Source organism: Moschus berezovskii, chromosome 28 (assembly GCF_049115385.1).
Source record: "Moschus berezovskii isolate FMDL1 chromosome 28, NW_MosBer_1.0, whole genome shotgun sequence".
Lineage (NCBI taxonomy): Eukaryota > Metazoa > Chordata > Mammalia > Artiodactyla > Moschidae > Moschus > Moschus berezovskii.
In genome coordinates this window covers 1,138,060-1,165,349 of record NC_142487.1, presented here as the reverse complement: position 1 = coordinate 1,165,349, position 27,290 = coordinate 1,138,060, and the positions used below count along the sequence as shown (strand labels likewise).

Below are 27,290 nucleotides of genomic sequence, written 5' to 3'. Positions count from 1 at the left end.
TCTGTCTGCTTGAGTGACAGGGCAGAAAAAAAAAACAATCATATAAAATGTCAACTAAAGGAACTGCTATGGGACTATGAGGCATGGAAAACTCAGCAGTGGCCACGGGACTGGAAAAGGTCAGTTTTCATTCCAATCCCAAAGAAAGGCAATGCCAAAGAATGCTCAAACTACCCCACTATTCCACTCATCTCACACGCTAGCAAGGTAATGCTCAAAATTCTCCAAGCCAGGCTTCAACAGTACATGAACCATGAACTTGCAGATGTTCAAGCTGGATTTAGTAAAGGCAGAGGAACCAGAAATCAAATTGGCAATACCTGTTGGATCATCAAAAAAGCAAGAGAGTTCCAAAAAAAACATCTGCTTTATTGACTATGCCAAAGCCTTTGACTGTGTGGATCACAACAAACTGTGGAAAATTCTTCAAGAGATGGAAATACCAGACCACTTTACCTGTCTCCTGAGAAATCTGTATGCAGGTCAAGAAGGAACAGTTAGAACTGGACATGGAACAACAGATTGGTTCCAAATCGGGAAAGGAGTGTGTCAAGGCTGTATACTGTTACCCTGCTTATTTAACTTACATGCAGAGTACATCATGAGAAATGCTAGACTGGATGAAGCAGAAGCTGGAATCAAGGTTGTCAGGAGAAATATCAATAACCTCAGATATGCAGATGACACCACCCTTATGGCAGAAAGTGAAGAGGAACTAAAGAGCCTCTTGATGAAAGTGAAAAGGAGAGTGAAAAAGTTGGCTTAAAGCTCAACATTCAGAAAACTAAGCTCATGGCATCCAGTCCCATCAGTTCATGACAAATAGATGGGGAAACAATGGAAACAGTGAGAGACTTTATTTTTTGGGGCTCCAAAATCACTGCAGATGGTGACTGCAGCCATGAAATTAAAAGATGCTTGCTCCTTGGAAGAAAAGCTATGACCAACCTAGACAGGATATTAAAAAGCAGAGATGTTACTTTGCCATCAAAGGCCTGTCTAGTCAAAGCTGTGTTTTTTCCAGTAGTCATATATGGATGTGAGAGTTGGACTATAAAGAAAACTAAGCACCGAGGAACTGATGCTTTTGAACTGTGGTGTTGGAGAAGACTCTTGAGAGTCCCTTGGACTGCAAGGAGATCCAACCAGTCCATCCTAAAGGAGATCAGTCCTCAATATGCATTGAAAGGACTGATGTTGAAGGTGAAACTCCAAAACTTTGGCCACCTGATTCAAAGAACTGACTCATTGGAAAAGCCCCTGATGCTGGGAATGACTGAAGGCGGGAGGAGAAGGGGACGACAGAGGATGAGATGGTTGGAAGGCATCACCGACTCGATGGACATGAGTTTGAGTGAGCTCCGGGAGTTGGTGATGGACAGGGAGGCCTGGCGTGCTGCAGTCCCCGAGGTTGCAAAGAGTCGGACACGACTGAGTGACTAAACTGATGATGATGTGTGGGGCGTCAACAGTGGGGATCTGATCTAGTCCGAAAGTCAAGCAGGCTTCCCTGAGGAACAAAGGTCAGGATACGTGTTAATTAACGCAATAAAGAGAGGAACTGAAACTTCCCATCTCAGTTAAGTTGCTTTCATGCAAACTCTTGTCATCTCTCATCGAGGCCACCCGGACCTCAAATCAATTTTAACTCTCAACATACTCGCTTGCTAACAGACTGTAAACTCCTGAGTAGGGACCATGCCTTATTTGCTCTTAATATCCAATTCTTAGTATAATGCAAGCATATTATAAAAATCCACAATATTTACTTTATAAAATACTAACCTGACTTCATCGGTATACTTGTTTGCTGCTCCCCATCACTTACAGATTAAAAAGCAAATTCTTCAGCAGAACCTTATCATAAGACTCATTACAGGCTGGTCCTGAACTACTTTTGTGGATTCCTCTCATCACCATTTCTCAGCATTTGAAACACTTACCCCTGCTTCGGCCACAGTGCGTTTTCATGATGTCTCGGAGAACAATTCTCTACCTTAATGTGTGTTAGCTTCTTCCACAAAGAATACTCCACCTCCATCTTACCCTGCTGGAGAACTCTCTTCTGACTCTTTACTCAGGCACCAAGAAAAACGCCTCCTTCACGAGGAGCTTACACTCTACTTGTAGAAGTCCAGGAACAAACGAACAATATATGTGAAAGATTGTTTTTTTAAGGCAAGAGAAAATGATACAATGAAGGTCTTTCTGAGCAGAAAAAGGAACGGAGTGGAGGGGTAAGCCCTGCAGATATTTGGGATGAGAGAGCTCCAGGTGAGGGGAAGCGAAGGCCCGGGGGGACACGCCTGGCAGGAGCAGGGACTGCCGCTGAGGTCAGTGATGGAAGGAAGGGTCTGAGGAGGAAAGCGCAGACCTCAGAAGGCAGCAGGCAGCCAGATGGAGGGCTTCTGGCTTTTATTCCAGCCAGAAGCAAAGCCATTACAGGGTTCCGTGCAGGGAACTGACCTGAAGAGACTCAAGTTTGGAAACGGTCACTCTGAACGCTGTGCTTGAAATATTGCTGGAGACGAGGATGCAAGCAGCGAGACCAGTCAGAAAGCCCCTGTCACAATCCAGGCGAGAGATGACAGGGGTCTGGGTGGTGGGAGTGGAATGATAAGGGGTCAGATTCTGCTAAATGTGGTAGGAAGAGCTGACAGAATGTGTTGACAGACTGAATGTGGATACGAGATCTTTCCCCCAACACCCCGAAAACAAAGAAATCAAAGAACAACAATTTAAAAAAACCAAAACAAAACCACCCACAGTCCACGACAGATAATTCAAAGGTTCTCAACCTCAGCTGAAGCAACTGTAAAGATGCATCCTTCATCCACCAAAATATGCAGGAGGGGCAGGCTTATGAACAGTAGTGAAGAATTCTCTCCTGAACATTTTAAGACACTTAGGAGATCTTACTTAAGTGAACGTGTTGAGTAGATAATTAGACAGGAGTCTGAAATTCAGAGACAAGACTGAGTCTACAGAAAAAAACTGACAGATTTATCAGAATTTGGGCAATATTCGCAGGTGTGGGACTAGGTGACATCACGCAAGGCAAGCTGTTCAAGCTTTAATGACTGGACGATCCCTGACAGATTTGAAGAAAACTGCCAATTCTTATTCACTAAATCTGAGTTGGGACCTCTGGTTTTGCAATTCCGACAAGCTCCCATGTGAAGCTAACGCTACTCAGACTACACTCTGAGCACAAGGGCACTAGAGCAGCGGTGCCCAACCTTTCTGGCACCAGGGAGTGGTTTTGTGGAAGAGAATTTTTCCACAGACTGGATGGTGGGGGACGGTTTTGGGACGATTCAAGCACCTTACATTTATCATGCATTTTATTTCTATTATTATTAAACCGGCATATATAATGAAATAATTATACAACTCACCATAACGCAGAATCTGTGGGAGTCCTGAGCTTGTTTTCCTGCAACTAGACGGGGGGTGATGGGAGACAGTGACACCCAAAGTGCACTGCTTATGTTTGGTCTACTGCATGAACTTTTTGATTGCTGTACTGCAGAAAACCTTGCTTCACAAAGAGAGAATGCTGGAAACGGAAGCAGGCCTTTTAGTGCTTTTGTAGCAATCTCAGGATATTCTGCCTTGACTTTAATTCAGAATGCATGGAGATTTGAAGTTGTCGCAAACATATTTTTAAGGCCACCGTCATTTGCAATCTCAAGCAGTAATGCGAGCAATGGGGAGCAGCTGCAAATACAAATGAACCTTCACTCACTAGCCCATCGCTCACCTCCTGCTGTGTGGTCCGGTTCCTAACAGGCCACAGTCTGAGACCTGGTGACTGGGGACCTCTGATCTTGAGGGTAAATGCAGAAAACAAAAGATTAACTGCACTCTAAGACACTCTACTACCAAAAGTGAGAAGGATGCAAGAACACCAGCAAAGGAAACTGAGAAATAAATCAAATGAGAGTGGTATTCTGGAAACCCAGTAAAGAAAGCGTTCTACGAAGGAAGAGGGATCAGCAACTTGAAGTGCTGGCAAAAAGCCGACAAAGACGCAAACTGAGACAGAACCATGCAGCTAGGCAGCCGAGCACGTGACAACGGTGACCTGGTCAAGAGCGGCTGCTGGGAAATCATGAGAACAAACATAAACAGAGGCTGTTCAAGAGAGAATGCTAGAAGAACAAAGTGATGCTGGTCAAAGGTATTTGAGTAAGACACAGCAGTTTTGAAAGATAAGAAAGACAGCTGGTGGGGACCAGGAATAACTGATTATCTGGGAGAGACAAGGAGCTGTACTAATATCCTGATGAAGGTTGAAGTGCTAGGTTCGATCCCCGGCTGGGAAAGATTCTCTGGAGTAGGAAATGGCAACCCACTTCCAGTATTCTTGCCTGGAGAATTCCATGGACAGAGGAGCCTGACAGGCTACAGTCCATAGGGTCACAAAGAGTCAGACACAACTGAGCATGCATGCACACACACAGGATAAATGACATTCACCAGTGTTTTACCTACAACATAAGCACATCATGAGTAAGCTGCTGGATAATTTTTAATGCTATAAGCACAAAGTGAGATTAAAAGCCCCGGGGACTACTTAAGATTTTCCACAGAATGTTGTACCATAGTACATACAAAAGGTTTTTAATAACAGCCATAGTCTGTGGTACTCAATTTGCTGCACATCACACCAATCAATGAACGTGTTCTGTCCTGGGCAACAGAGGAAATACACAAGTTCACACGATAAGGTCTCTGATGGAAATGCAGGCTTGGGTAAAGACAAGAAAGAAAACGCACAAAAAGTTACACAACAAGAAACAGGGCAAGAACAAGGTAGTATGGCTAACCATCCAATAAATAAGGACAAGAGAAAAAAGTGTTAGGAATACAGAAGTGAGTGAGCTCTTCAAGTCCTGGGCAGGTTCAGACCACAGTAAGACTCACAGAAATGGCCCAGGTAGGAAATGCCCAGGTATTTCAGAACTAAACCACTGGACTTCCCTGGTGGTACAATGTCCTATCCTGCCAACGCAGTTAGACATGGGTGTGATCTGTGGTCCGGGAGGATCCCACATGCCACAGAGCTACTGAGCCCATGCCCCACGTGCTGTAAGTACTAAAACCCATGCACCCAGAGCCTGTGCTCTACAACAAGAGAAGCCGGCGCAGCGAAGAGTAGCCCTGGCCAGCCACAACTAGAGAAAGACCACACTCAGCAAGGAAGACCCAGAAGAGCCAAAATAAAAAACTAAATAAGTAAAAATTAATTTTTAAAAAACTAAAATGCAGGAGAGGACAATGGGCTTAGGAACATAAAGAATAGAGCACATGGTATCTCAACAGCCTTCCTGCCAACACTTCTGATCACTTTGATCAAACCCTGCATCGTCTATGTGAAACTCTCAGCAGATGTCATTACTTTTATCAGCTAGTACCAGTTGTAGTTGTTGGATTAAACGTTATTTCACATGGGTCATAACTTCCTATGTTACTCTCCTCCAGACAAAATCAAAGTCATTATATTACCACTTTCCACTCTTAAAGCTCTGATTTAAAAAGACATGAGCACCCACCCCTGCAACTGTTGAGACATGCTAAAGTTGGCTTCGATTTCATAACCTAACTTTCCACTGGTTTTGCCAATCTACACTATAGGATTTGGATGCATTATTCATGTGCATTTTGACCAAAATAGCATTAAGAGAAAAATCAAGCAAGAAAGCCTTTTTTGCACAACTGATCTCAACATGTTTCTAAAAAGGAAAGCGAACAGACAGTAAGAAAAACAATAAATTTTGAGGTTTTAAAATTCAAAAGGCAGAAATTTTTGTGCAACTGCTATCTCAGACCAGTACTAAAGAGCAAGAGCCATGAAGTTATTTAACTGGTTAAGAAACGTTTCAAAAATAATGCCTTAGGAAATCATTAGAGATTCATAAGGTCAAGCACCTTTAATTTTCTCCCCCTTAGCTACTTTTTCATTCACCCCTCTCTCTGAGAGCCAGTCTCTTAGCTCCTGCTGCTGCTAAGTCACTTCAGTCGTGTCCGACTCTGTGTGACCCCATAGACGGAAGCCCACCAGGCTCCCCCATCCCTGGGATTCTCCAGGCAAGAACACCGGAGTGGGTTGCCATTTCCTCCTCCAATGTGTGAAAGTGAAAGTGAAGTCGCTCAGTCGTGTCCGACCCTTAGCGACCCCACAGACTGCAGCCTACCAGGCTCCTCCATCCATGGGATTTTCTAGGCAAGAGTACTGGAGTGGGGTGCCATTGCCTTCTCCTACACGATGGTAAATTCCTGGAGAACAAAGTTTGCCTTTTAAATAACATCTCATCCCAATTCACTCCCTCTGTCACCTACCATCCTGTTCCACACAGTATCCAAAGTGGAGCGTGCAGGCCGCATGAAATTAGCAAGTGTTATGGATTCTTTTGTGCTCTTGATTGAAAACCAATATATTTTTAGGGAGGACAGAAATATCAATGACATTTGTTCAACAACGTGCATTCAATAAACGTTTAGAAAGCAATTTAGTCTATGCTACGTACTTCAGGAATATAAATAGATAGGGTCTCTACCATCAGATGGGCTTCCCAGGTGGTGCTAGTAGTAAAGAACCTGCCTGCCAATGCAGGAGATATCAGAGACTTGGGTTTGATCCCTAGGTTTGGAAGATTCCCTGGAGGAGGGCATGGCAACCCACTCCCGTATTCTTGCCTGGAGAATTCCACGGACAGAGGAGCCTGGCGGGCTCTGGTCCACGGGGTTGCAAAGAGTCAGATACGACTGAAGTGACGGATCACACAGGTACTACCACTGAAAAGAGATAGGCACAATACAACCAAAGGGCCTTGAAAGAAATGTAAATGGAAGAAACATGAAAGATGAAACGACTAACTGTGCCTGAGGGAGTGGGAAAAGCTACCCAGAAGAGGAGATAGTGATCATTTAGAGACATTTGAGAGTTCTGGGAGGAGAAGCGGGTGAAATGGAAAGAGCAGAAAAATGGCAGGAACATGTGGAAGGAGCTGCTTCATTCTTCCCTAAAGTGGAACCTACTACATATTATAATTTCTGTATTTTACTTGCAGAATAGATTTTTTCTACAGAACTAGTTAGTCTCTAGTTTCTCATTAAATCCTTTGTTTTAATACATATGAATGTTTAGCCCTCTTCCCAGGAAGTGTTCACTTACAGGTAGGCAGTAATATCAGAAGTTTCACTCAACATAACCATTTCATTCCTTAAAGACAGACATGCAATGAAGACAGGAAGTGATGCTTCATTATCCACATGAGTGATCCTTCTCATCTGTTACAGAATGGAATTCAACCTAATTTGTGAGAAAGAATGTTTGCCATATGGGATCTGATGAAATTTTAAGTCACTGAGCATACTGGAAAAAAATTTAAATAATTAAAAGACCCACATGGGGTTGGAAAAAATACACTGTAGGCTTATATCAAGGTTTGTCTCACCTACTGTATTACATTTTCACTGACCCTGCTTATCTGAGAAAATTTAAAGGGAAAACAGGAAGTCACATGGATTTAATTTTAAAGGAAGTGACAAGTTGTAACTTTTAAAAAGCAGACTAAGCATTTACTGGAAATTATTTAGAAGTATTTTAAAAGAAGTAGCTTTAAAAGCCTTTTTCTCATTTCTTTTAAACATTAAGGTAGGCTTGATTTACTCTATTATTCTGATTCAGAAATTACATGAAATGCAGGTTTGTATACTTGTTCCTGCTCTCGTTTACCTCCCACCCAACAGCCTCTGTCACGGCTGCATGATGAGGATGGATGATGCCCGGTGTGGCTGGAACGAACAAGGGACGGGCAGGGTGGGGGTCACATCGGGAGCCTGGAAGGCCCATTAGGGAGTTTGGATTTTACAGGTGCAGTGAAGAGCCACTGAAGGATTCTGGGCAGGAGAATGTGATGCCATGACTGTATATAAAGCATCAGCATGGGTGGTATGTATGGAGTGAAAGTCAAGAGGGCAAGGCAGGAAGCACGGACATCAGTTAAGAGGCTGGACAAGAGCAGGTGCAGCGCAGGTGATGATACTGTGCGTGAACGCTGGGCAGCCCCTCAGTGTTCCAGGCACTGCTTACAGTACAAATATGAGTTGTTTATTCCCCCCAATAATCCTATGACCCCCTTGCAGATGAAGAAATGAGGCTCAGGATAGTGAAGTCATTTTCCAAAGGCTACACGAATTGGTAGAACCACCATTTATCAACAGTCTTCCAGCAGCAGCACCTACACCTTTAATGAGCACCTTGCAGTAACAGAACACAGACGGATTCAAGGTATGACTGAAGGGCAGAACGGACGGGCCCTGGTCTGCGTTTCATGGAGGGGGCCCGTGAGTGCCATGAATCGGATTTCCAGCTTTAGGCAATGAAAGAGGCACCATTTACTAAAATCAAGCAAATTCCAGGAGGAAAAGGACCTAGGAGGAAGATTAAGAATCCATCTTTTATTTATCCAGCTAACAACTGAGTATATACATATCTCACAAGAGGTCAGGGCTGGAGAAATAAACTCCGGAACTGTGGCAGTCAGAACAACCGTCCCTCCAAGTCTCTGGAACCTGTGGATGGGTCACCTTCCATTCTAAGAGGACTCTGCAGGTGTGACTGAATTAAGGACCTTGACTTGGGGAGGTTGCCCTGGATTACCTGGATGGGTCTGTTGTGACTGCTATGGTCTTTATAAAAGGAAGGGAGGAAGGTCAGAGAGATCGGAAGAAGTCAACTTGATGGCTTTGAAGATGGGAGGATAGGGCCTCGTGCCAAGGAATGCAAGTGGTCTCTAGAAGCTGGAAATGCAAGGAGGCAGATTCTCTCTACAGCCTCCAGGGGAACACAGACCTGCCCAACACCTTGATTACAGGACTTCTGACCTCCAGAACTGAGAGAATAAATCTGCATTATTCAAGCCACTACATTTATGGTAATTTCTTCCGGCAGCCACATGAAACTATTATATGAATTCTAAATTAGTATTTAAGATAATGGGGTATTGAAAGAAACAGGTGAAGGAGATAAACAGGTACAAACTTTCGCATGTCTAGACTTAAGCTGACCATTAAAAAATGTGCAGAAATATCAAATCACTATGTTGTGTAAGTAAGTGTTAGTCGCTCAGTCATGTCCGACTCTTTGTGACTCCAAGGACAGTAGATTGCCAGGCTCCTCTGTCCATGAGATTTCCCAGGCAAGAATACTGGAGTGGGTTGCCACTCCTTTCTCCAGGGGATCTTCCTAACCCAGGGATCGAACCTGGGTCTCCCACATTGTGGGCATATTCTTTACTGTCAGGGCCACCAGGGAAGGGTGTCACTGGGTGGGCAACAGGAACTAACAGTGTTATAGGTCAATTATACTTCAAGAGCAAATAAGCAAATAAACCCACAGAAAAAGATCAGAGTTTTGGTTACTGAAGGTGCAGAGAAAGGGGAGGGAGAACAGATGAAAACAGGTTCAAGAGGTACAAACTTCCGGTTATAAGATAACTAAGTACTAAGGATCGGACACGACTGAGCGACTGAATTGAACTGAACCGAAGGATGTGACATAGATCAGAAGAAATATAATCAACACTGCTGTATGCTATACATGAAGTTAAGAGTAAATCCTTAAAAGTCTCATCACAAGGAAAAAAATTTTTTTCTAATTTTGTACCTTATGAGATGATGAGTGTTCCCTAAATTTGTGATAATCATTTCATGATTTAAGCCCCATCATTATGCTGTACACCTTAAACTGATAGGGCTGTAGGTCAATTATTTCAATAAAACTTGAAGAAAAAAATACAGGAAAAAAAAAAGAAACTGTAGGTGAAAAAAGTAATAACTAAACCAAAGTTCTGGAGGAGGCACAAGGAGATGGGTACCAGAACGAATCAGGAGGAAATGGCCTTAATTAAGAGGGAACATTTCTTTTGTAACAGACGAGAAAGAGGAAGTGGGAATGAAGGTTAATGTGTAGATTACAGTAAGATGAAGTCATTCCCAAATGATAGCTTTTATGATCTCAGTGAAGTACGTGGCTAGGTCACCAGCAGGGCAAGACTTCAACCCTGGGCAGCCGACTCGTAATTCTAATAGAGTTCTACATTGAACCAAAGGATTCCCAAGATTTGTGGCAGGAAGTAGGAGTGGCCCAAGAAAGGCTACTATGTTCAGGCAAATGTAATAACACTCAGGTGGGTCACTCAGGGCAGGGACCTGTCATTGCTCACCTGCCACTCAGGGCACCAGTCTCTCTCCCTCATCTCCCCCAGCCATGTGGAACGCACTGACTCAGCGGGGCACTGACTCTGCGCCGGATCCTTCTCAACACAGCAACCCATCAAGAGGCAGGTACTGCAAACAGACCTGAACTGTCACTTGCGAGGAAATTCATTTTCCAGTCCTGATCGAGAGACTGTAGTTCTTTTTATCTCCTTCTCCCCAAGGAGACAACTATGGAAATAAATGTTAAAATACACCCGAGAAGCAGCAAGATGAGAGTAGCCCCTAAGTGTCTATCAAGCAGAGAAAGACAGAAAATTCTGCTCAACCATATCACTGACTTTCATGGAACCTTTAAAGAGAATGAGCTAGAGTTGTAGTACTGGTGGGAAATATACTGGTGTATATTTCCAAGATACATTGTGACGTGACAAGCAGACCCAGGACAATTACACAGCTACTTCCACTCATGATTTAAAACCAACAAGAGCATAGATACACAGGCACATATACATGGGATTGCTTTAAAAAGGTCTTCAAGAGAATGTATCAAGCTGTTAACAAGAACCTCTGAGGAAGTGTGCAATTAGGATGAGGGATGAGGGGAAAATTTCACTGGACACTATAAGTACTTCTGTCTTGAACTGTTTAGAACAAGTTTTTTCTTAAAAATTAATTTTTTTTTAAAGACATCAATGACGAATGCAACAAACAACAAAGGTTTACTGTATAGCACAGGGAACTACAGTCAATGTCTTGTAATAACCTGTGGGAAAATAATTTCAAAAATAATATATGTGTATATGGATAACTGAATCACTTTACTGTGCAACTGAAACATTGTAAGTCAACTATATTTCAATAAAATACATAAATATATTTTAAAAAAATATTATCAATGATGAGCAGTTGAAGCAGCCAGGTTCTTTTACATTCACATCTCTTTCTGGATGTCCAAACAGAAGGAATACAGGGAATAACAGGACAGGATGTGGCAGAGGACAGACGGGAAGACATGTCAGCAGCCCTAGTGTCCTCTCCCCACTTCCCCCAATCAGGTTAAAACCCTCCTTTAGCCCCGCCACTCACTCCACTGCTTTCAAATCTGATTTCTACTTTCTCTTCCCAATTTGAATCACTATTTTCACAAATACCCCATCTAATAGCCATCATCGTAGTTGTTACAATCCTTTCTCTAATTATTCCCCAATCTGGTTGTTAGAATTAGCTCTCCCCCATCTTTCGATCATGTCACACTTCTAAAATTAATGCTCCTGTGTGCCCTGCTGATCTTCTGCAATGAATGACTTCTGCCCTGCTGATCTTCTGCAATGAATGACTTCTCTGTTAAGTCCGCCAGCGTCATTTTCCTCGTCCTGTGTCATCACAGCACGTTAACTTCCTTAACCAAACTTTCTGTAGTTCTCATTTCTGTGACTTCTCACTGTGCTTCCTTGAGTTTCCTGTTATGAATGTGACCCTTTAACTCCATATCCATTGAGATCTCCTGCTTCCACCGTCAAGTTCTGTGAGACCCAGCAATTGTACATGTTCATCTACTAAATAAGCACTTAATTTCCTCACATAAAAGACTTGTTCTCAGTCTCAATCAGCTCCAGACATCCCCTTCATGGTTCCTTCCATGACTCCGCCCACATCCACCTCAAATTCTAAAGGAAATTCATAAAAAGTCAAAACTACTCAGCAGTGCCTCCTCTGGTTCAGGATGGGGAACACATGTACACTCATGGTGGATTCAAGTCAATGTATGGCAAAACCAATACAATATTGCAAAGTAAAATTAATTAATTAATTTAAAAAAAAGTCATTTTCACCCCTCCACATACATCGCCCATTTTTTGAATACCTGGTACCTGTCAGGCACTACTGAACATATGAACTCGTTTAGGCCTGACTTGACCCACTGCAATGGAAACTGTAATTACCCCCATTTTAAACATGTAACAGCTGAGAACCAGAGAGGTCATGGGACTTGCCCAAGGTCACACAGCTCACACCAGTGTTGAGGCAGGATTTCCATTCAGAGGATCTGGCTCTGAAGCCCTGCCCGCTGCCAGTGTACTGCTCTGAGGCCGAGCGAAGCTCTTCCTTTCCTCTGTTCCAGGCACATCCTGGCCTCACCTCTCCCTGCGGCACACAGCATACCATCCTGTAACCAATTCTTCCTTATCTGTGTCCTTTACTCTTAGACCTCTCGGAGGATATAAACCATCCACCTCTCTGTCAGGTGATAGCACCTTGTACCAGGAGGTATTTAACAGTCAACGAATCAAACAATAAACCAGATTCACAGCCCTCTGGCCCTAGCAGAGCACAGGCTGTCAAAAAGGCAGACTCAGTGATGACTTCTGTTTCAAACTTTCGGACTCCTGCCTTAAAAACATCACACAAAAAGTAGGTCGTCAGGGAGCTGTAGCAATACATTTCCATCTGTTTACTCCAGGGAATTCAAGGTGACATCTACCCTAACACGACATTTAGGTGGTCAACTGTGAATTACCAGAGACCCAGATGGCGGGGTTCTAGAATTACCTGACAGTGCATCATAGAACTCGTCCTCACTAAAGATGCTCAGAGGCGGGGAACCTTTAACCAGAGACTGCTCTAATTCGTGATGTTCAGTGGCTAGAGTCGCCAGCGCTTCTGATAAAATTTTGTTTTTCTCTTGTTCCTGTTCCAATTTAAAATTCCTCACCTAGAAGAAAACAGATAATACAAAAAAGACTTCAGAGTGACAGGAGAGACAGACTTATTCAAAAGGATGTGAAAATAGCTCGCTTTAGATCCAGTTCAGTTGCAACATCAGGAATGAAAACAGTGGTGCTACATATGCACGGTTGAATGAGCAAAATTACTAAGCTAATTTTGCTCTTCCCATGGGGACTTTTTTCATAACAGCTCCAGCCAATGCAAATAGATTAAGAAAAAGCAAACAAATTCAGCCCAAGTGATCAGGACCCTAGTAGAAGGACATCAGTCAATTTGAAAATCATATAAAAATTTTTTTAAAATAGAGAATATTTCATTCAACATTAATCAAATTAATCTAGCTTTTTTAACAAAATAAAGAATTAAAACTGTTGTAAATATTAAAATGTGAACCACATCAAAGATTAAGACATAATCCTCCAGTTTACTCCCAAAGAGTTGGTATAAAGAGAAACAAGACGCTAGGTGATGACATTTTAATTACCATTTTCCAATCCAGATTTTGATTCTGGTTCCATATTTTACCTTGAGTCTAGTGAACAAAAATAAATAAATAAAAGATTATAGAGAAGGCAAAGTCATACTCTTTTGATGATATAATCTGTTCTTCCTATCTAATCCAAGAGCTTCTGAATTTGAAATTAACTAAAGCCTTCTAAAATTTAAGTAGTCTTACTTCTCACATAAAATAGCAGGTACCAGATTCGGTATGAACAGTTTCATCCACTCTTGTATCAGAACTCTGAAAATCACAGCTCCTCCATCAATTCCCTCAACTTGTAGGGCCCACGCGGGCCTTTAGACAGGAGCTAGGAGAGCCGGGATCCGTTTAATCTCAGATGCCCCTTGTGCCTGTTTCTTCACCTATGAAATCAGGATTCCACCACCATGGGAGAGTCTCAATGGGGACTTCAACTCAGTGGTCTTCAAAAACAGAGAAAAATTCAACAGCACAACCTATTTCTCAAATCTCAATGCATGAAATCCGATGTTTCAGGACACAGCACTGCATAGGAGGACACTGGGTCCGGATTGGGAGCCTCTTGGATTTTTCCCTCCAGGCCCAAAGCCAGGGGCTGTTCCAACAGTTCAAGGAGCATGAGATGGGGTGACCTCCGAAACCCTCTCCAGTCAAAATGTCTGCCCCTGGGTCTTCACCCTGGTGATCTCTCCCCACGGCTCCCAGCTGTGCTCTGCTGAACTCGCCTCCCAATTCCTGGCCTCTCTCTCAGTCTCCTTCCTGTGGTCCCCAAGGACACAGCATCTTCCTCCACAGTCACACGTATAGGGACAGTGTTCCAAGAATCCCGGATATGACTTAAAATACAGCCCTACCAGAAAATGCTAAGCGTGTAATAAAAACAGAATTAAACCCTCATTATTTTGGGAACAGCTCCAGTCCTCGGGTACCTGAGTATTTATTATCATTATAGGAACGTGCTTAATATTAGAATTACAATAATGAAATATAAACAGCAATAAATGGTAAGCAATAAAGTTCAGAGAAGACTCAGAAAGCAGGAAAAAATTAAACAGATATATAATTATAATTTTTAAGAAACTGAAAAATACATGCAAATGTTCCTATAACCTAAAATTTTATATCAAAGGAGGAAATACTCTTGGTATAGCTGAAATCAACCTTTAAAAAAAAGCTGTTTTTCCTCCACTTGACCAGTCAGACAATTCATTTATCTATAAACGAGGACTACAGAATTCATCATAATATCAAAAGGAACCTTTCTTAAGATGGAAAAACATCAGCACTGCTGTAGATTCCAAAAAATGCCATTGCAGATTCAAACTCTTTCACCCCTATCCACTCCTCTTTCATTAAGCTTTGGTCTTTTTTTTTTTAGCTGCTCAAGTATCAAAATGCAAATGTGCTGTTGATACTGTACTGTTCCACACAGTGTTTTAAAAAGTGTTAGTCGCTCAGTTGTGCCTGACTCTTTGCAACCCCATGGACTGCAGCCCACCAGGCTCCTCTGTCTATGAGATTTTCCAGGCAAGGATACTGGAGTGGGTTGCCATTTCCTTCTCCAACTCTTTTACATAAGAATCAACTAAGTTACCTCTTTCGGGTAAAAATATGTAAGCTCTAGCTTATTAATTTTATTGTTAATCTCTTATGGTGCCTACTTTATAAGTTAAACTTAATCATAGGTATATGATTATGTATGTAATCATATGTATAGGAAAAAACAGTATATATACATATTGTTCAATAAATCCATGGTTTCAGGCATAGGGGGAACTACTATAGTTACTGAAAAAAAATTGGTTTTATTGCTTTAAAAAAATATGTTAAGTTTAAATACCTAAACTCAATCCCGAGATTTCAGAAAAGGGGCAAAGTAAATGATTGAGGCTCCAAAATATCAAGTTCTCCCAACAAGACTGTATTCGAAATCCTGATCTTTTATCCATGAAAAGCAAGCATCCCTGTATTCTGCTGCCTCAACATCTGTTCTCAGAGAAGACAGTCTTCAGAGAAGGAGGGAAAGGTGTGAAAACAAAATGGGGAGAAGAGGCTCTGACCACAGCCTGGATCTCACCTCGCTGTTATCTGTCAGCTGACCTGAGGACACGTCTATTGGTTTCAAGTCTAACAGGATCTGCGATACTGAAGGCATGTTACTCTCAAACTTCCTGCTGAATGGCAATACCTCTCCATCCGGAAAAGCGATGCAGCTGAGAGAGCAGCTGTGTGCTGTAAAGAAGCACCTAAGGGCATACTTCAGCGGCACGGATGCTTTTTGGTCAGTCAGATCAACCAACTGCAACAGTCTGCTGGACAACCCAATTCTAAGCCTGCTATCATCTCAGGATTTCAGAAACCCGGGGACACCGGCACTGGAAACAGTGTAAACTACTCATCAAGCTATGCAGAGCGTAACTTCATAAATTCCTCGTCTTACTTTCCAAGTCTGTCTCCAAATTCTCATTTGCTTCATGCAGTCCCTCTCTGCAATTCTAAGTGCTGCTCCTCACCTTCATGTATATCAATATACGCACACGGATGACTCAAAGGATAACTACCCTATTATTGTTCCAAGAACAGATAACTTCACAAAATTAGTAAAACCCAACACGTGCTTATAACTAGACCATTTCCAGCATATGGATGACATTTTCTTTTTCAAATTCACATAAAATTCACGCCCTCAGCCACTTTGCCACAACAGAAATCAACATAAAACCAAGTAAACGTAAACGTCAAACTTTTTATTAGAAAACATTTAAGGACTGAATCATCACACATTTAATAGTTACACATTATTATTATTATTAATAGACACATTGCTCTGTGTCTACAGCCCCTTCAGACTAATGCATTCAAGCCTTTCCAATAATCTCCTCAAATCACTTTAACACAACCCCCCTTTCATCTTACTCCATTTCATGCTGGCAGAAGAAATTCACATGAATACTTTCAAAGTGTTTTTCACTCCATCAGTGAATGGATGCCAACAAAAGAATTCAGACTTTTAAAAAGCCTGGTGTTAGCCAGTGAATATACATTTTATCAACTTTCTCCTTCTATAAAGCACCCTGCTATTTACCTATGTTCCCAAGAGGTTAAGTCAGGCAGAGGCAATAATTAAATCTGACAAAGACACACCACTAAGTGGGAGCAAATGATTAGTATTCAGAGAACACCATGTCCAATTACCCGATTACAGGTTAGGTGACATTCTGGCCCTGATGATCAATCTAGTAAAGATCTTTCAACCAGTTACACTCCAGTCAGTTAACAGCATCAGTCAGTTCAGTCGCTCAGTCGTGTCCGACTCTTTGCAACCCCATGAACCACAGCATGCCAGGCCTCCCTGTCCATCACCAACTCCCAGAGTTCACTCAAACTCATGTCCACTGAGTCAGTGATGCCATCCAGCCATCTCATTCTCTGTCGTTCCCTTCTCCTCCTGCCCTCAATCTTTCCCAGCATCAGGGTCTTTTCCAATGAGTCAGCTCTTTGCATCAGGTGGCCAAAGTGTTGGAGTTTCAGCTTCAGCATCAGTCCTTCCAATGAATACTCAGGACTGATCTCCTCTAGGATGGACTGGATGGATCTCCTTACAGTCCAAGGGACTCTCAAGAGTCTTCTCCAGCACCACAGTTTAAAAGTATCAATTCTTTGGCGATCAGCTTTCTTCACAGTCCAACTCTCACATCCATATATGACTACTGGAAAAACCATAGCCTTGACTGGATGGACCTTTGTTGACAAAGTAATGTCTCTGCTTTTCAATATGCTGTCTAGGTTGGTCATAACTTTTCTTCCAAGGAGTAAGCGTCTTTTAATTTCATGGCTGCAATCACCATCTGCAGTAATTTTGGAGCCCAGAAAAATAATGTCAGCCACTGTTTCCCCATCTATTTGCCATGAAGTGATGGGACCGGATACCATGATCTTAGTTTTCTGAATGCTGAGCTTTAAGCCAACCTTTTCACTCTCCTCTTCCACTTTCATCAAGAGGCTCTTTAGTTCCTCTTCACTTTCTGCCATAAGGGTGGTGTCATCTGCATATCTGAGGTTAATGATATTTCCCCCGGCAATCTTGATTCCAGCTTGTGCTTCCTTCAGCCCAGCGTTTCTCATGATGTACTCTGCATATAAGTTAAATAAGCAGAGTGACAATACACAGCCTTGATGTACTCCTTTCCCGATATGGAACCAGTCTGTTGTTCCATGTCCAGTTCTAACTGTTGATTCCTGACCTGCATACAGGTTTCTCAAAAGGCAGGTCAGGTGGTCTGGTATTCCCATCTCTTTCAGAATTTTCCACAGTTTATTGTGATCCACACAGTCAAAGGCTTTGGCATAGTCAATGAAGCAGAAATAGATGTTTTTCTGGAACTCTCTTGTTTTTTCTATGGTCCAGCGGATGGTGGCAATTTGATCTCTGGTGCCTCTGCCTTTTCTAAAACCAGCTTGAACATCTGGACGTTCATGGTTCACGTATTGCTGAAGCCTGGCTTGGAGAATTTTGAGCATTACTTTACTAGTGTATGAGATGAGTGCAATTGTGTGGTAGTTTGAGCATTCTTTGGCACTGCCCTTCTTTGGGATTGGCATTAAAACTGACCTTTTCCAGTCCTGTGGCCACTGCTAAGTTTTCCAAATTTGCTGGCATATTGAGTGCAGCACTTTAACAGCATCATCTTTCAGGATTTGAAATAGCTCAACTGGAATTCCATCACCTCCACTAGCTTTGTTCGTAGTGATGCTTCCTAAGGCCCATTTGACTTCACATTCCAGGATGTCTGGCTCTAGGTGAGTGATCACACCATCGTGATTATCCGGGTCATGAAGATCCTTTTTGTACAGTTCTTCTGTATATTCTTGCCACCTCTTCTTAATATCTTCTGCTTCTGTTAGGTCCATACCATTTCTGTCCTTTATTGAGCCCTTCTTTTTTCAGAATCAGCCTTTCTCATTTCTTATGCTGGATGTACGGCTATAACAGAACATACTGGCTTCAGACTGAAATACATCTTAAATCCAAAAACATCTAATTTTACCTCTTAGATAAGGAATTATATTAACACTTATTTCTGTGGTTAGAGAACCAATGATATGCTGACTTTTCTCTGCTGTTAGCACATTGCTGTTGAAAAGTGGGTCTGGTCCTTTATAGCTGGGTAAGGGCTCTGCTGGGCTTCCTTGGAAGTTCAGTGGTAAAAAAAAAAAAAAAAAAAAAAATCCACCTGCCAATGCAGAAGACACAGGTTCGATCTCCGGGTCAGGAAGATCCCCTCGAGTTGGAAATGGCTGCTGCTGCTGCTGCTGCTAAGTCACTTCAGTCATGTCCGACTCTGTGTGACCCCGTAGACGGCAGCCCACTAGGCTCCCCCGTCCCTGGGATTCTCCAGGCAAGAACACTGGAGTGGGCTGCCATTGCTCACCCCAATATTCTTGCCTGGGAAATTCCATGGACAGAGGAGCCTGGTGGGCTATAGTCCATGACGTCACAAGTTGGACATGACTTAACCGAACAACAACAACAAAGGCTCTTCTGCTTGTAGAAGATGACAGTATTGCTGGAGGAGGGAGGCATAGCGTTCTCACGTGAACTCAAGCAGAGGTTATTCTAGGTTCATAGCCAGGCTCAATCATGCTCTCAGTCTGGGAAAACTAGGATTTGATTTCATGTCTCAGGCATGATCCTGTATGAAAACACATCTTCAAGACTGGATGGTAGGCATGCACTTTGTTTTATAGATTTACGAAGTGCCCTTGCACACATTAGATTTTAGGGTTTTCATTGACTCTCATGCCCCGCTTCCACTCCATCTCACCAATGCCTCTCCAACTGCACAAATTTTCTTATGTTTCTCAAGCCCTTTCCCCCACCCCACCCCAATTCTCCCTTACTAAGACATTTAAAAATAAAGAAGCCTCAGTGGCCAAGCAGATTTGTCTGCTGGGAGGAAATTCAGAGGAGGGAGGATATGGAAGGAAGGTGTGGGTGGGGAGGGGGACTGCACAGAGCTTGCAGAGCTGTACTTAGTTGCTCAGTTGTGTCTGACTCTTTGCAACCCCGTGGACTGTAGCCCACCAGGCTCCTCTGTCCATGGGGATTCTCCAGGCAAGAATACTGGAGTGGGTAGCCTATCCCTTCTCCAGGGGAACTTCCCAACCCAGGGATTGAACTCAGGTCTCCCACATTGCAGGTGGATTCTTTACCATCTGAGCCAACAGGGAAGCCCAAGAACACTGGAGTGGGTAGCCTATCCCTTCTCCAGTGGATCTTCCCAATCCAGGACTCAATCTGGGGTCTTTTGCATTGCAGGAGGATTTTTTACCAGCTGAGCTATCCAGGAAGCCCACAGACCTTACAGACCAATGTAAGAACTGTGGCTTTGACTCTGACTGACATGAGGAGCCATTGGATGGCTTTGAGCAGAGGAGTAATGTTATTTGATTTACATCTTAATACAATCTTTTTGACTGATAAGCTGAATAAAAGACCTGGAGGGGAGGGCAAGCTTAGAATCAAAAAGATCTCTAAGAGGCTACTGCAACAATCCCAGTAAGAGATGGATAATAGCGATAGAGGTGATGAGAAGCAGTCAGATTCTGCATATATTCTGAAGGCAGGTCTACGGGATGTGAGACAAGAGTCAAGGATGACTCCATAGTTAGAGTCATTGTGACCCAATGCAGGAAGACGACAGTACGGACTTGGAACAAATAAGAACTCATACATGGTAAGTGCGAAGTATCATCAGGCGTTCAAGTGCAGACGTCATGCAGATAATTAGATATCAAATCAGGTCTTCAGGGACAAATTCCAGGCTGGAGATACAATCTGAAAGTCCTTCACACATAGATTATGTTTTAAGCTGTAAGACTAGATAGAATCATAAGGGAGAAAGTGAGACAGGCACAGGAAGAAATCTAAGGACTGAGATTTCCCTCTGATGGGAGAGACGAGAAAGAACCAGCAAAGGAAACAAACAAGAAAAGGTGGAAGGTGGGGGGCTGGCTGAAGAAAACTCAGGAGTTTGTGCTAATTCTAGATGCCTAAACAAAGTACTAGAAGGGGGAACAAGTGATTATGTCGAACACTGATGACAAATCAAATAACACGAGGACTAAGCAAAGCCCTCTGGATTTGATGATGAGGAAGTCAATGGTGACCTTGACAAGGACAGGTCTAGCAGAACAGTGAGAGAACGCTGAAGACAAAGGCTTCACAGGAGTGGGTCAGAAGAAATGAGAGGGGACTTGGAAAGAGCAAGTATGACCCATTCTTTCTGCTAGAAAGGAAAGGAGAGAATTGGGGCAATTGCTGAAAGGGGGTGAGGGTCAATAAAGTTTTATTATGAAATATATGCCAGCATGTTTCTACATCAATGGGAAAGATTCAACAAAGGGGAAATTAATGATATAGGAGTCAAAGGAGAGAACTGCTGGAATAATGTTTCTGAGTTTGCAAAACAGGATGGGATCTAATCCATACAAGTACAACTGGCCTTTGCTAAGACACGACAGCTCATCCTTAGTTGGAGGAGACAAAAGCAGCATGTATGTGTCCAGATGCAGGTTTCCCCAGTGGCTCAGCAGCAAAGAATACACCTGCAATGCAGGAGATGTGGGTTTGACCCCTGGGTTGGGAAGATTCCCTGGAGGAGGAAATGGCAACCTACTCCAGTATCCTGGCCTGGGAAATCCCACAGACAGAGGAGCCTGGTAGGCTATGGTCCACGGGTCGTAAAAGAGTTGGACACGATAAGAGACTAAAGAACACGTGTCCAGATGCAGATGGGTAGCTGTGTGTAACCGAGTGTTCTTTTAGCGGTTCCTTTTGTCTCTTTTGTCTCGGTGCAAGCAAGAACTAGAGAAGAGGAAACACAGAGGGCTCCAACCAGTAGGTCCCGGCACACGCATGACACACAGCATTGAACAGTGCACTCTGAGACTGAAAAGGAGATCAGATCCAGGCCCTCCAAAGCCTCATTCACACTAATCCGGTCAACCCAACACAAAGCAGCTGTTCCAGCATTTTCCCTTTGCTTATAGTAAACCATGGCTTGCTCCTGGCACTGTTACATACTCCGTGTTCTTACTGGCACTGCCATGCTCCTCAATCTGGCTCCAGCCAACAGGAAAGGAAACCCTGCTGGGAACTGCCTCTATACTTCTTTGCCCTTCAGCTCTGTCTTGGGAAAGAAGGAGAGGGTGTTATCTGCTTGTTGACTTACTGATAAAGCTCTAAGTAAAATGACTGCAGTGGAGCCTGGTAATTGCTAATCATCTGTTAAATCCATTACTCACAAATGTATCTTCAGACATTTTAAATCAAGGAGGAATTGTGCAATAACTGTGTAGTCCTACATGTAAGACAGAGCCCAATAAATAGTCACTCAAGCAATGTAGTAAATAGATGAGTTTCAAAAGCAAGGGCTTAAGATACTTGAATCAATATAAACCCAGAATATTTGATAGTTATTTGTGTCAGACTGATTTAAAAATAACCTCTCATAAAAATAAAACCAATGACTTTCTTGAGTTTTACACATTCATAAGTAAATGGTCTGCATCTCGTGCCTTTGTTGGTTTTCTGTGAGCTGTAGTTTCTGGGAAGTGAGCAGCTCTCATTCCTGTAACTCTTGTAATTCAGTCATTCGTGTGCCTCCTTCATGAGGATTCAGTGCGGCTGTGGTGCTGTTATCCCTCTAATAGAAACTCTAACTCTGTGTAAAGCCCCAAAGGTCTGTTACTGATTTTTATTTTATATTGTACTATATTTCATTTACAGTGTTGTGTTTGTTTCAGGTATACAGCAAAGTGATACAGTCATATATATATATATATATATACGAATTAACAAAAGCAGTTTCCGTCTTTTGATGGGGTGCTCATGGTTTATAACATAAATGGCATTATTTTGAGAGAGGGATAACTTAGGTATGGCATTGGGTTGTTTTTTTTCTTTTTGCAGCCTGAAGCAGTTGTAAAATAAAATTTATTTTAAAAAAATAAAATAAAATAAAAACCTCAGAGTTCTGGAATGAAAAAAGAAAAGGGGAGAATAATGTTACAAACAAATGACAATATGTCTAAGCTGAGGTTTTGCATGTTTTTTTTTAAAAAAGAAGCAAAAAAGAAAAATGTCTTCTGAAAGAAAAGTACCATTCACTTCCATGGTATGCCACCAAGAGCAGATTCAATACACATGAACTTCACTCCCCTGCTCAATAGTTCTGGCATTTAAAATAACTCGGTACAAGATCGCATAATAATTTTCTCTTTCGATTGCAGAGCTGAGTCAGTTGATACTGTAACAGGCACATAAGCAACTACAATAACCGGTCGTTTCCATAACTAAGAACACTTTGCATTCCAGAAGTTAGCACTTACAGAATTACATCCTAACAGCACCACATCAACGTGTAATCTCCAAATTATTCTAGATTATAGTGTATTCAAAATTTCAAAAGGGTTTTATGTATCATGTAAATTACAGAACAGGATGTTAAACTGCCATGTAATGGCATGTATTAAAGGCACTGCAAACAAATTTAATGTAATGTCAAAAATTATTTTTGGCCATATGAAAATGGTAAAATTCCAATCAACCTACTCAATAAAAGTTCTGGAATTTTAAAAGGCCTATTCTTTTAACCATGTCTCTTAAATTCTCCATTAAATAGCTGTTCATGACTGTATTCCCTAAGTGCCCAGAATGGGTTGCCTATGACAGGCTCAACAGTTAACTGCTGAAATAGCATTTTAAAATGAAGAAAATTCAGGAGGGCAGTAACAGGAGAAACAGACGGGGACTGACGCAATGCAAAATGACTTTTACCATAAAATCTCTTTAACCAGTATTAACAAGTATATTTTTCACAGTTTATTCCAGAACCAATCATTTAAGTGAGCAAAAATGTCTCTTAAAATCTGTGTATTCTTAACTTCAGTATAAGAGTTCACCTAGCCAAAAAAAGAAAAAAAAATGACTTCATAAGCATTTGTGTAAACAATGGTTCTGCTGACACAGGGCTGTTACTGTGTCTAAAACTGATAAAGTACATGCACAGCATTTTAGTGTTTAAAAGGCACTTTTACACACTGTTAGAGTTCATTAAATCTTTCTAACAACACTATGAGGAATGCATATATGTATAAACTGAAAATCATAAAGTTTAAGTAACTTGCCAAAGGTTAGCAGAAGAATAAAAACCTGAAACCAAGATCTTTTAACTTGGAATCCTGTAAACTTTCCAACCCATGGCATTGCCAATAAGCAAAACACCCAATAACACTGTTGATAGCAATTCATGATCAAGAGTCTTAGAAACAGTTGTTCAGTCGCTCAGTCGTGTCCAATTCTTCGGAACCCCATGGACTGCAGCACGCCAGGCTTCCCTGTCCTTCACTATCTCCCAGAGTTTGCTCAGACTCGTGTCCATTGAGTTGGTGATGTCATCCAACCATCTCATCCTCTGCTGCCCCTTCTCCTAGTGCCTTCTATCTTTCCCAGCATCAAGGTCTTTTCCAATGAGTCAGCTCTTTGCATCAGGAGGCCAAACTATTGGAGCTTCAGCATCAATTCTTCCAATGAATGTACAAGGGTTGATTGCTTTTAGAATTGACTGGTTTGATCTCCTTGCAGTCCAAGGGACTCTTAAGAGTCTTCGAGAGTACCACAGTTTGAAAGCATCAATTCTTCAGCGCTCAGTCCTCTTTATGGTCCAACTCTCACGTCCATGCATGACTGCCAGAGGGTCTCACATTTCTGGGTAGATGGGGTTACTACACTGATGGGCCAGACCGATGAGGGAGGGCAAGCAGAGCTGCCTGGACCATAGCAAAGCACTTGTTATAAAACCATCCCTTGGACTCCTGTCAGGAATGACGTCACTATAAAATGGTGAGATTGTCACATAGACTAGAAACCTGACTGCAACCACACCCTCCGGCAGCAGGGCTTCTTTATTTTTTAAGATCTCTTCTGTTCCTAACCTGGCTTAGAGCTAAGATTCTCCACTGTGAAGAGTGTACCTAGAGTAGCTGTAGAGTTGGCTTGGTTTTTAATCAGAAGGCCCAGTTTCAGCCCCAACCTACTGCCTCAAGACTTAAAAAAGGAACAAGGTCCAAGTACTGTGATTTCTCCCAATATCTAGGGTCCTCTTCTTCCTTAGTAAGAAACCCAACTTGTTAGCTGAACTCACTGCCCTGTATCTTCTTAAAAATTTTTTATTTTATGTTGGTACATGGTTAATTAACAATGTCAGTCAATCCTAAAGGAAATCAGCCCTCAATATTCATCAGAAGGGCTGTTGCTGAAGCTCCAATTCTTTGGCCACCTGCTGCAAAGAGCCAGCTTGTTGGAAAAGACCCTGATGCTGGGAAAGACTGAGGGCAAAAGAAGAGGGCAGCGGAGGATGAGATGGTTGGATGGCATCACCAACTCAGTGGACATGAGTTTGAGCAAACTCCAGGAGATGGTGGAGGACAGGGAAGACTGGCGTGCTGTGGTCCAAGGGGTCACAAAGAATCAGACACGGCTTAGCGACTGAACAAAAATGAACACCATCTTAAACGCTATTGCTCAGTCTTTCTGGCAGCTGTGGCCACATGACTAAGTTCTGGCCAAGATGGAAGTAATTTAAGGAATTCACCAGGTCTCCTTAAAGGGAAGGGCACAGTCCTATTTTCTGCTTGCTTATCTGCTTCCTTCCTCCTAACTAGAATTTGGTATTTGGAACAACCCCCAACACTTGAAACTGCCATGTAGTGTTTTTTCAAAAGCACCACGAAGTATTCTAATGTGGCTTCTGGATAAGAATTGCCAGTTTAGGGGCTTCGCTGGTAGTCCAGTGGTTAAGAACCCGCCCTGCAATGCAGGGGACACGGGTTCAATCCCTGGTCCAGGAAAATTCCACGTTCACGAGGCAACTTTAAGTCCGCGAGCCACAACTACTGAGCCCACATGCTGCAACTACTGGAGCCCATGCACCTAGAGTCCACACTCCAAAACAAGAGAAGCCACCGCAGTGAGAAGCCTGCACACCCCAACTAAAGAGCAGCCCCCGCTCAAGGCAACTAGAGAAAGCCCGTGCACAGCGAGGAAGAGCCAGTACGGCCAAAAAATCAATTAATTTTAAAAGAGGAATTGCCAATTCAGGAGAATTTCAATTTAGTTAAAAAATATTTGCTGGGCACGTACTACTGTATTTCAAGGTAGGGCTAGGGATACAAAGTAGAAGAGATTGGTTAATCCTTGGACAGTTTATAGTCTAGAAGGAGAAAAAGACAGACACTTCACACTGCTGCCTAGTACACCTATTTAAAATGCAAACTCAGCATTACTTTTAAGCTTTCCAATGGTTCTTTGCTTTCCCTTACAGTCTCCAAAGTAGAGTGTGTTTATCCATGAGACATATGGATATTAGAAAGTCTTTTATATCTACTTTTGTAAAAAATGTTAGACCGTATGTTACATATACAGATACGATACAGACAGACAACGGTGCCATCACATGCACCTCCATGGATAACCTGGGTCAAGGGTCAAGTGCAGGATGTCCAGTAACTTCAGGGAAGAGCAATGACCCCACTCAGAGGCTGACCGAAGCGCCTGCTTTCAAGGTTTTGTGACGCACCCTGCACTTCATGAAGAGCGTGGTTACAAGGACTTATGGACTGTATTATCTGGTTTTGGTTAATTCACAAAATACAACCATAGCATCAAGACCATGCCAAAAGAACTCCAGACTGAAGATACTACCACTGATAGTAACAAAGGGAACGAAGAGAACGGAGCAAAGGCTTCTACTGCCAGCGGGAGCCCTTTGTCAGCTCTCCTGGTTAAAAAGAAAACAAAGCACATAGAATTGGATGACAATAAGCCAGTTCTCCAGAAGACCATATGAAATATGGATGCAGATATATATATATATACACACACACACACACACCTAGAAATCTGGATGTGTGCAGGTCACCCTCCATTTATGGGTTATTGGTGGCACTTGTGGTAAAAAGCCTGCCTCCCAATGCAAGAGACCTAGGTTTGATCCCTGGGTCAGGTAAATCCCCTGGAGAAGGAAATGGCAATCCACTCCAGTACTCTTGCCTGGAAAATTCCAAGGATGGAGGGGCTATAGTCCATGGGGCCACAAAGAGTTGGACACAATCGAGCGACTTCACTTTCTTTCTTTCTTTCAATCCCTGGGTCGGGAAGATGCCCTGAAGAAGGGAATGGTAACTCATCTCAGTGTTTTCACCTGGGAAATCCCATGGACAGAGCCGCTTAGTGGGCTACAGTCTATAGGGTCGCAAAGAGTCAGACACGACTGAGCACGTATGCATGATGTCTTGAGATACAAACTAATAAGCACATGAAGTCATGACAATTTTCTCACCACTTAATATCTGAGCATCCAGCAGGTGAAGATATCACTGAAGAAATCTGAGGAGGTTTGTTTACAGTCACAAGACATACAGAAGTTTTAGCCTTCAAATTTCTTCACTAAATGGAATCAAATATTTAGCAAGTCTTTCAATGGTTTTTAATAGAAAAGACAAAAAGCGACATCACTTGAGAAAACACTTATTCTCAAAGTACAAAAAACAGCAGACAGAAAATAATGTGATGAAAAACTCAGATATATTCCTTTGTCAGAAAATACTGCTGTAAGATAGAAGAAACTGATGAAGATATTTAGAAAAACAATGTAGTGTGGGATATTCACTCTATAGAAAATCACAGCTGCTTTGAACATGTCTTAGCTAAACCATGTTAGAGTAATGAACTACAAGAATGAGGTTGTTGTTTTTTTTAATGAACCTCTAAGGGGAAAATGTATCAAAG

General features: G+C 42.4%; 1 protein-coding gene across 10 annotated transcripts in view; it reads right to left on the bottom strand.

Annotated features, from left to right (window-relative positions):
• The window catches only part of OSBPL1A (oxysterol binding protein like 1A), a 223,554-nt gene that overhangs the window by 69,870 nt on the left and 126,394 nt on the right, over positions 1 to 27,290 (bottom strand). For 4 of the 10 annotated variants that reach the window (XM_055417076.2, XM_055417079.2, XM_055417077.2 and 1 more), the window contains 2 exons: positions 13,442 to 13,489; positions 12,781 to 12,943 (listed from right to left, as the gene is read on the bottom strand). The exons of 2 other annotated variants lie outside the window; for them this stretch is intronic. In XM_055417076.2, coding sequence (XP_055273051.2) covers positions 12,781 to 12,943; positions 13,442 to 13,489 — 211 coding nt within the window. The remainder of the gene's footprint in view (positions 1 to 12,780; positions 12,944 to 13,441; positions 13,490 to 27,290) is intronic. 4 more of the 10 variants (XM_055417078.2, XM_055417080.2, XM_088833401.1 and 1 more) reach the window with 1 other exon arrangement.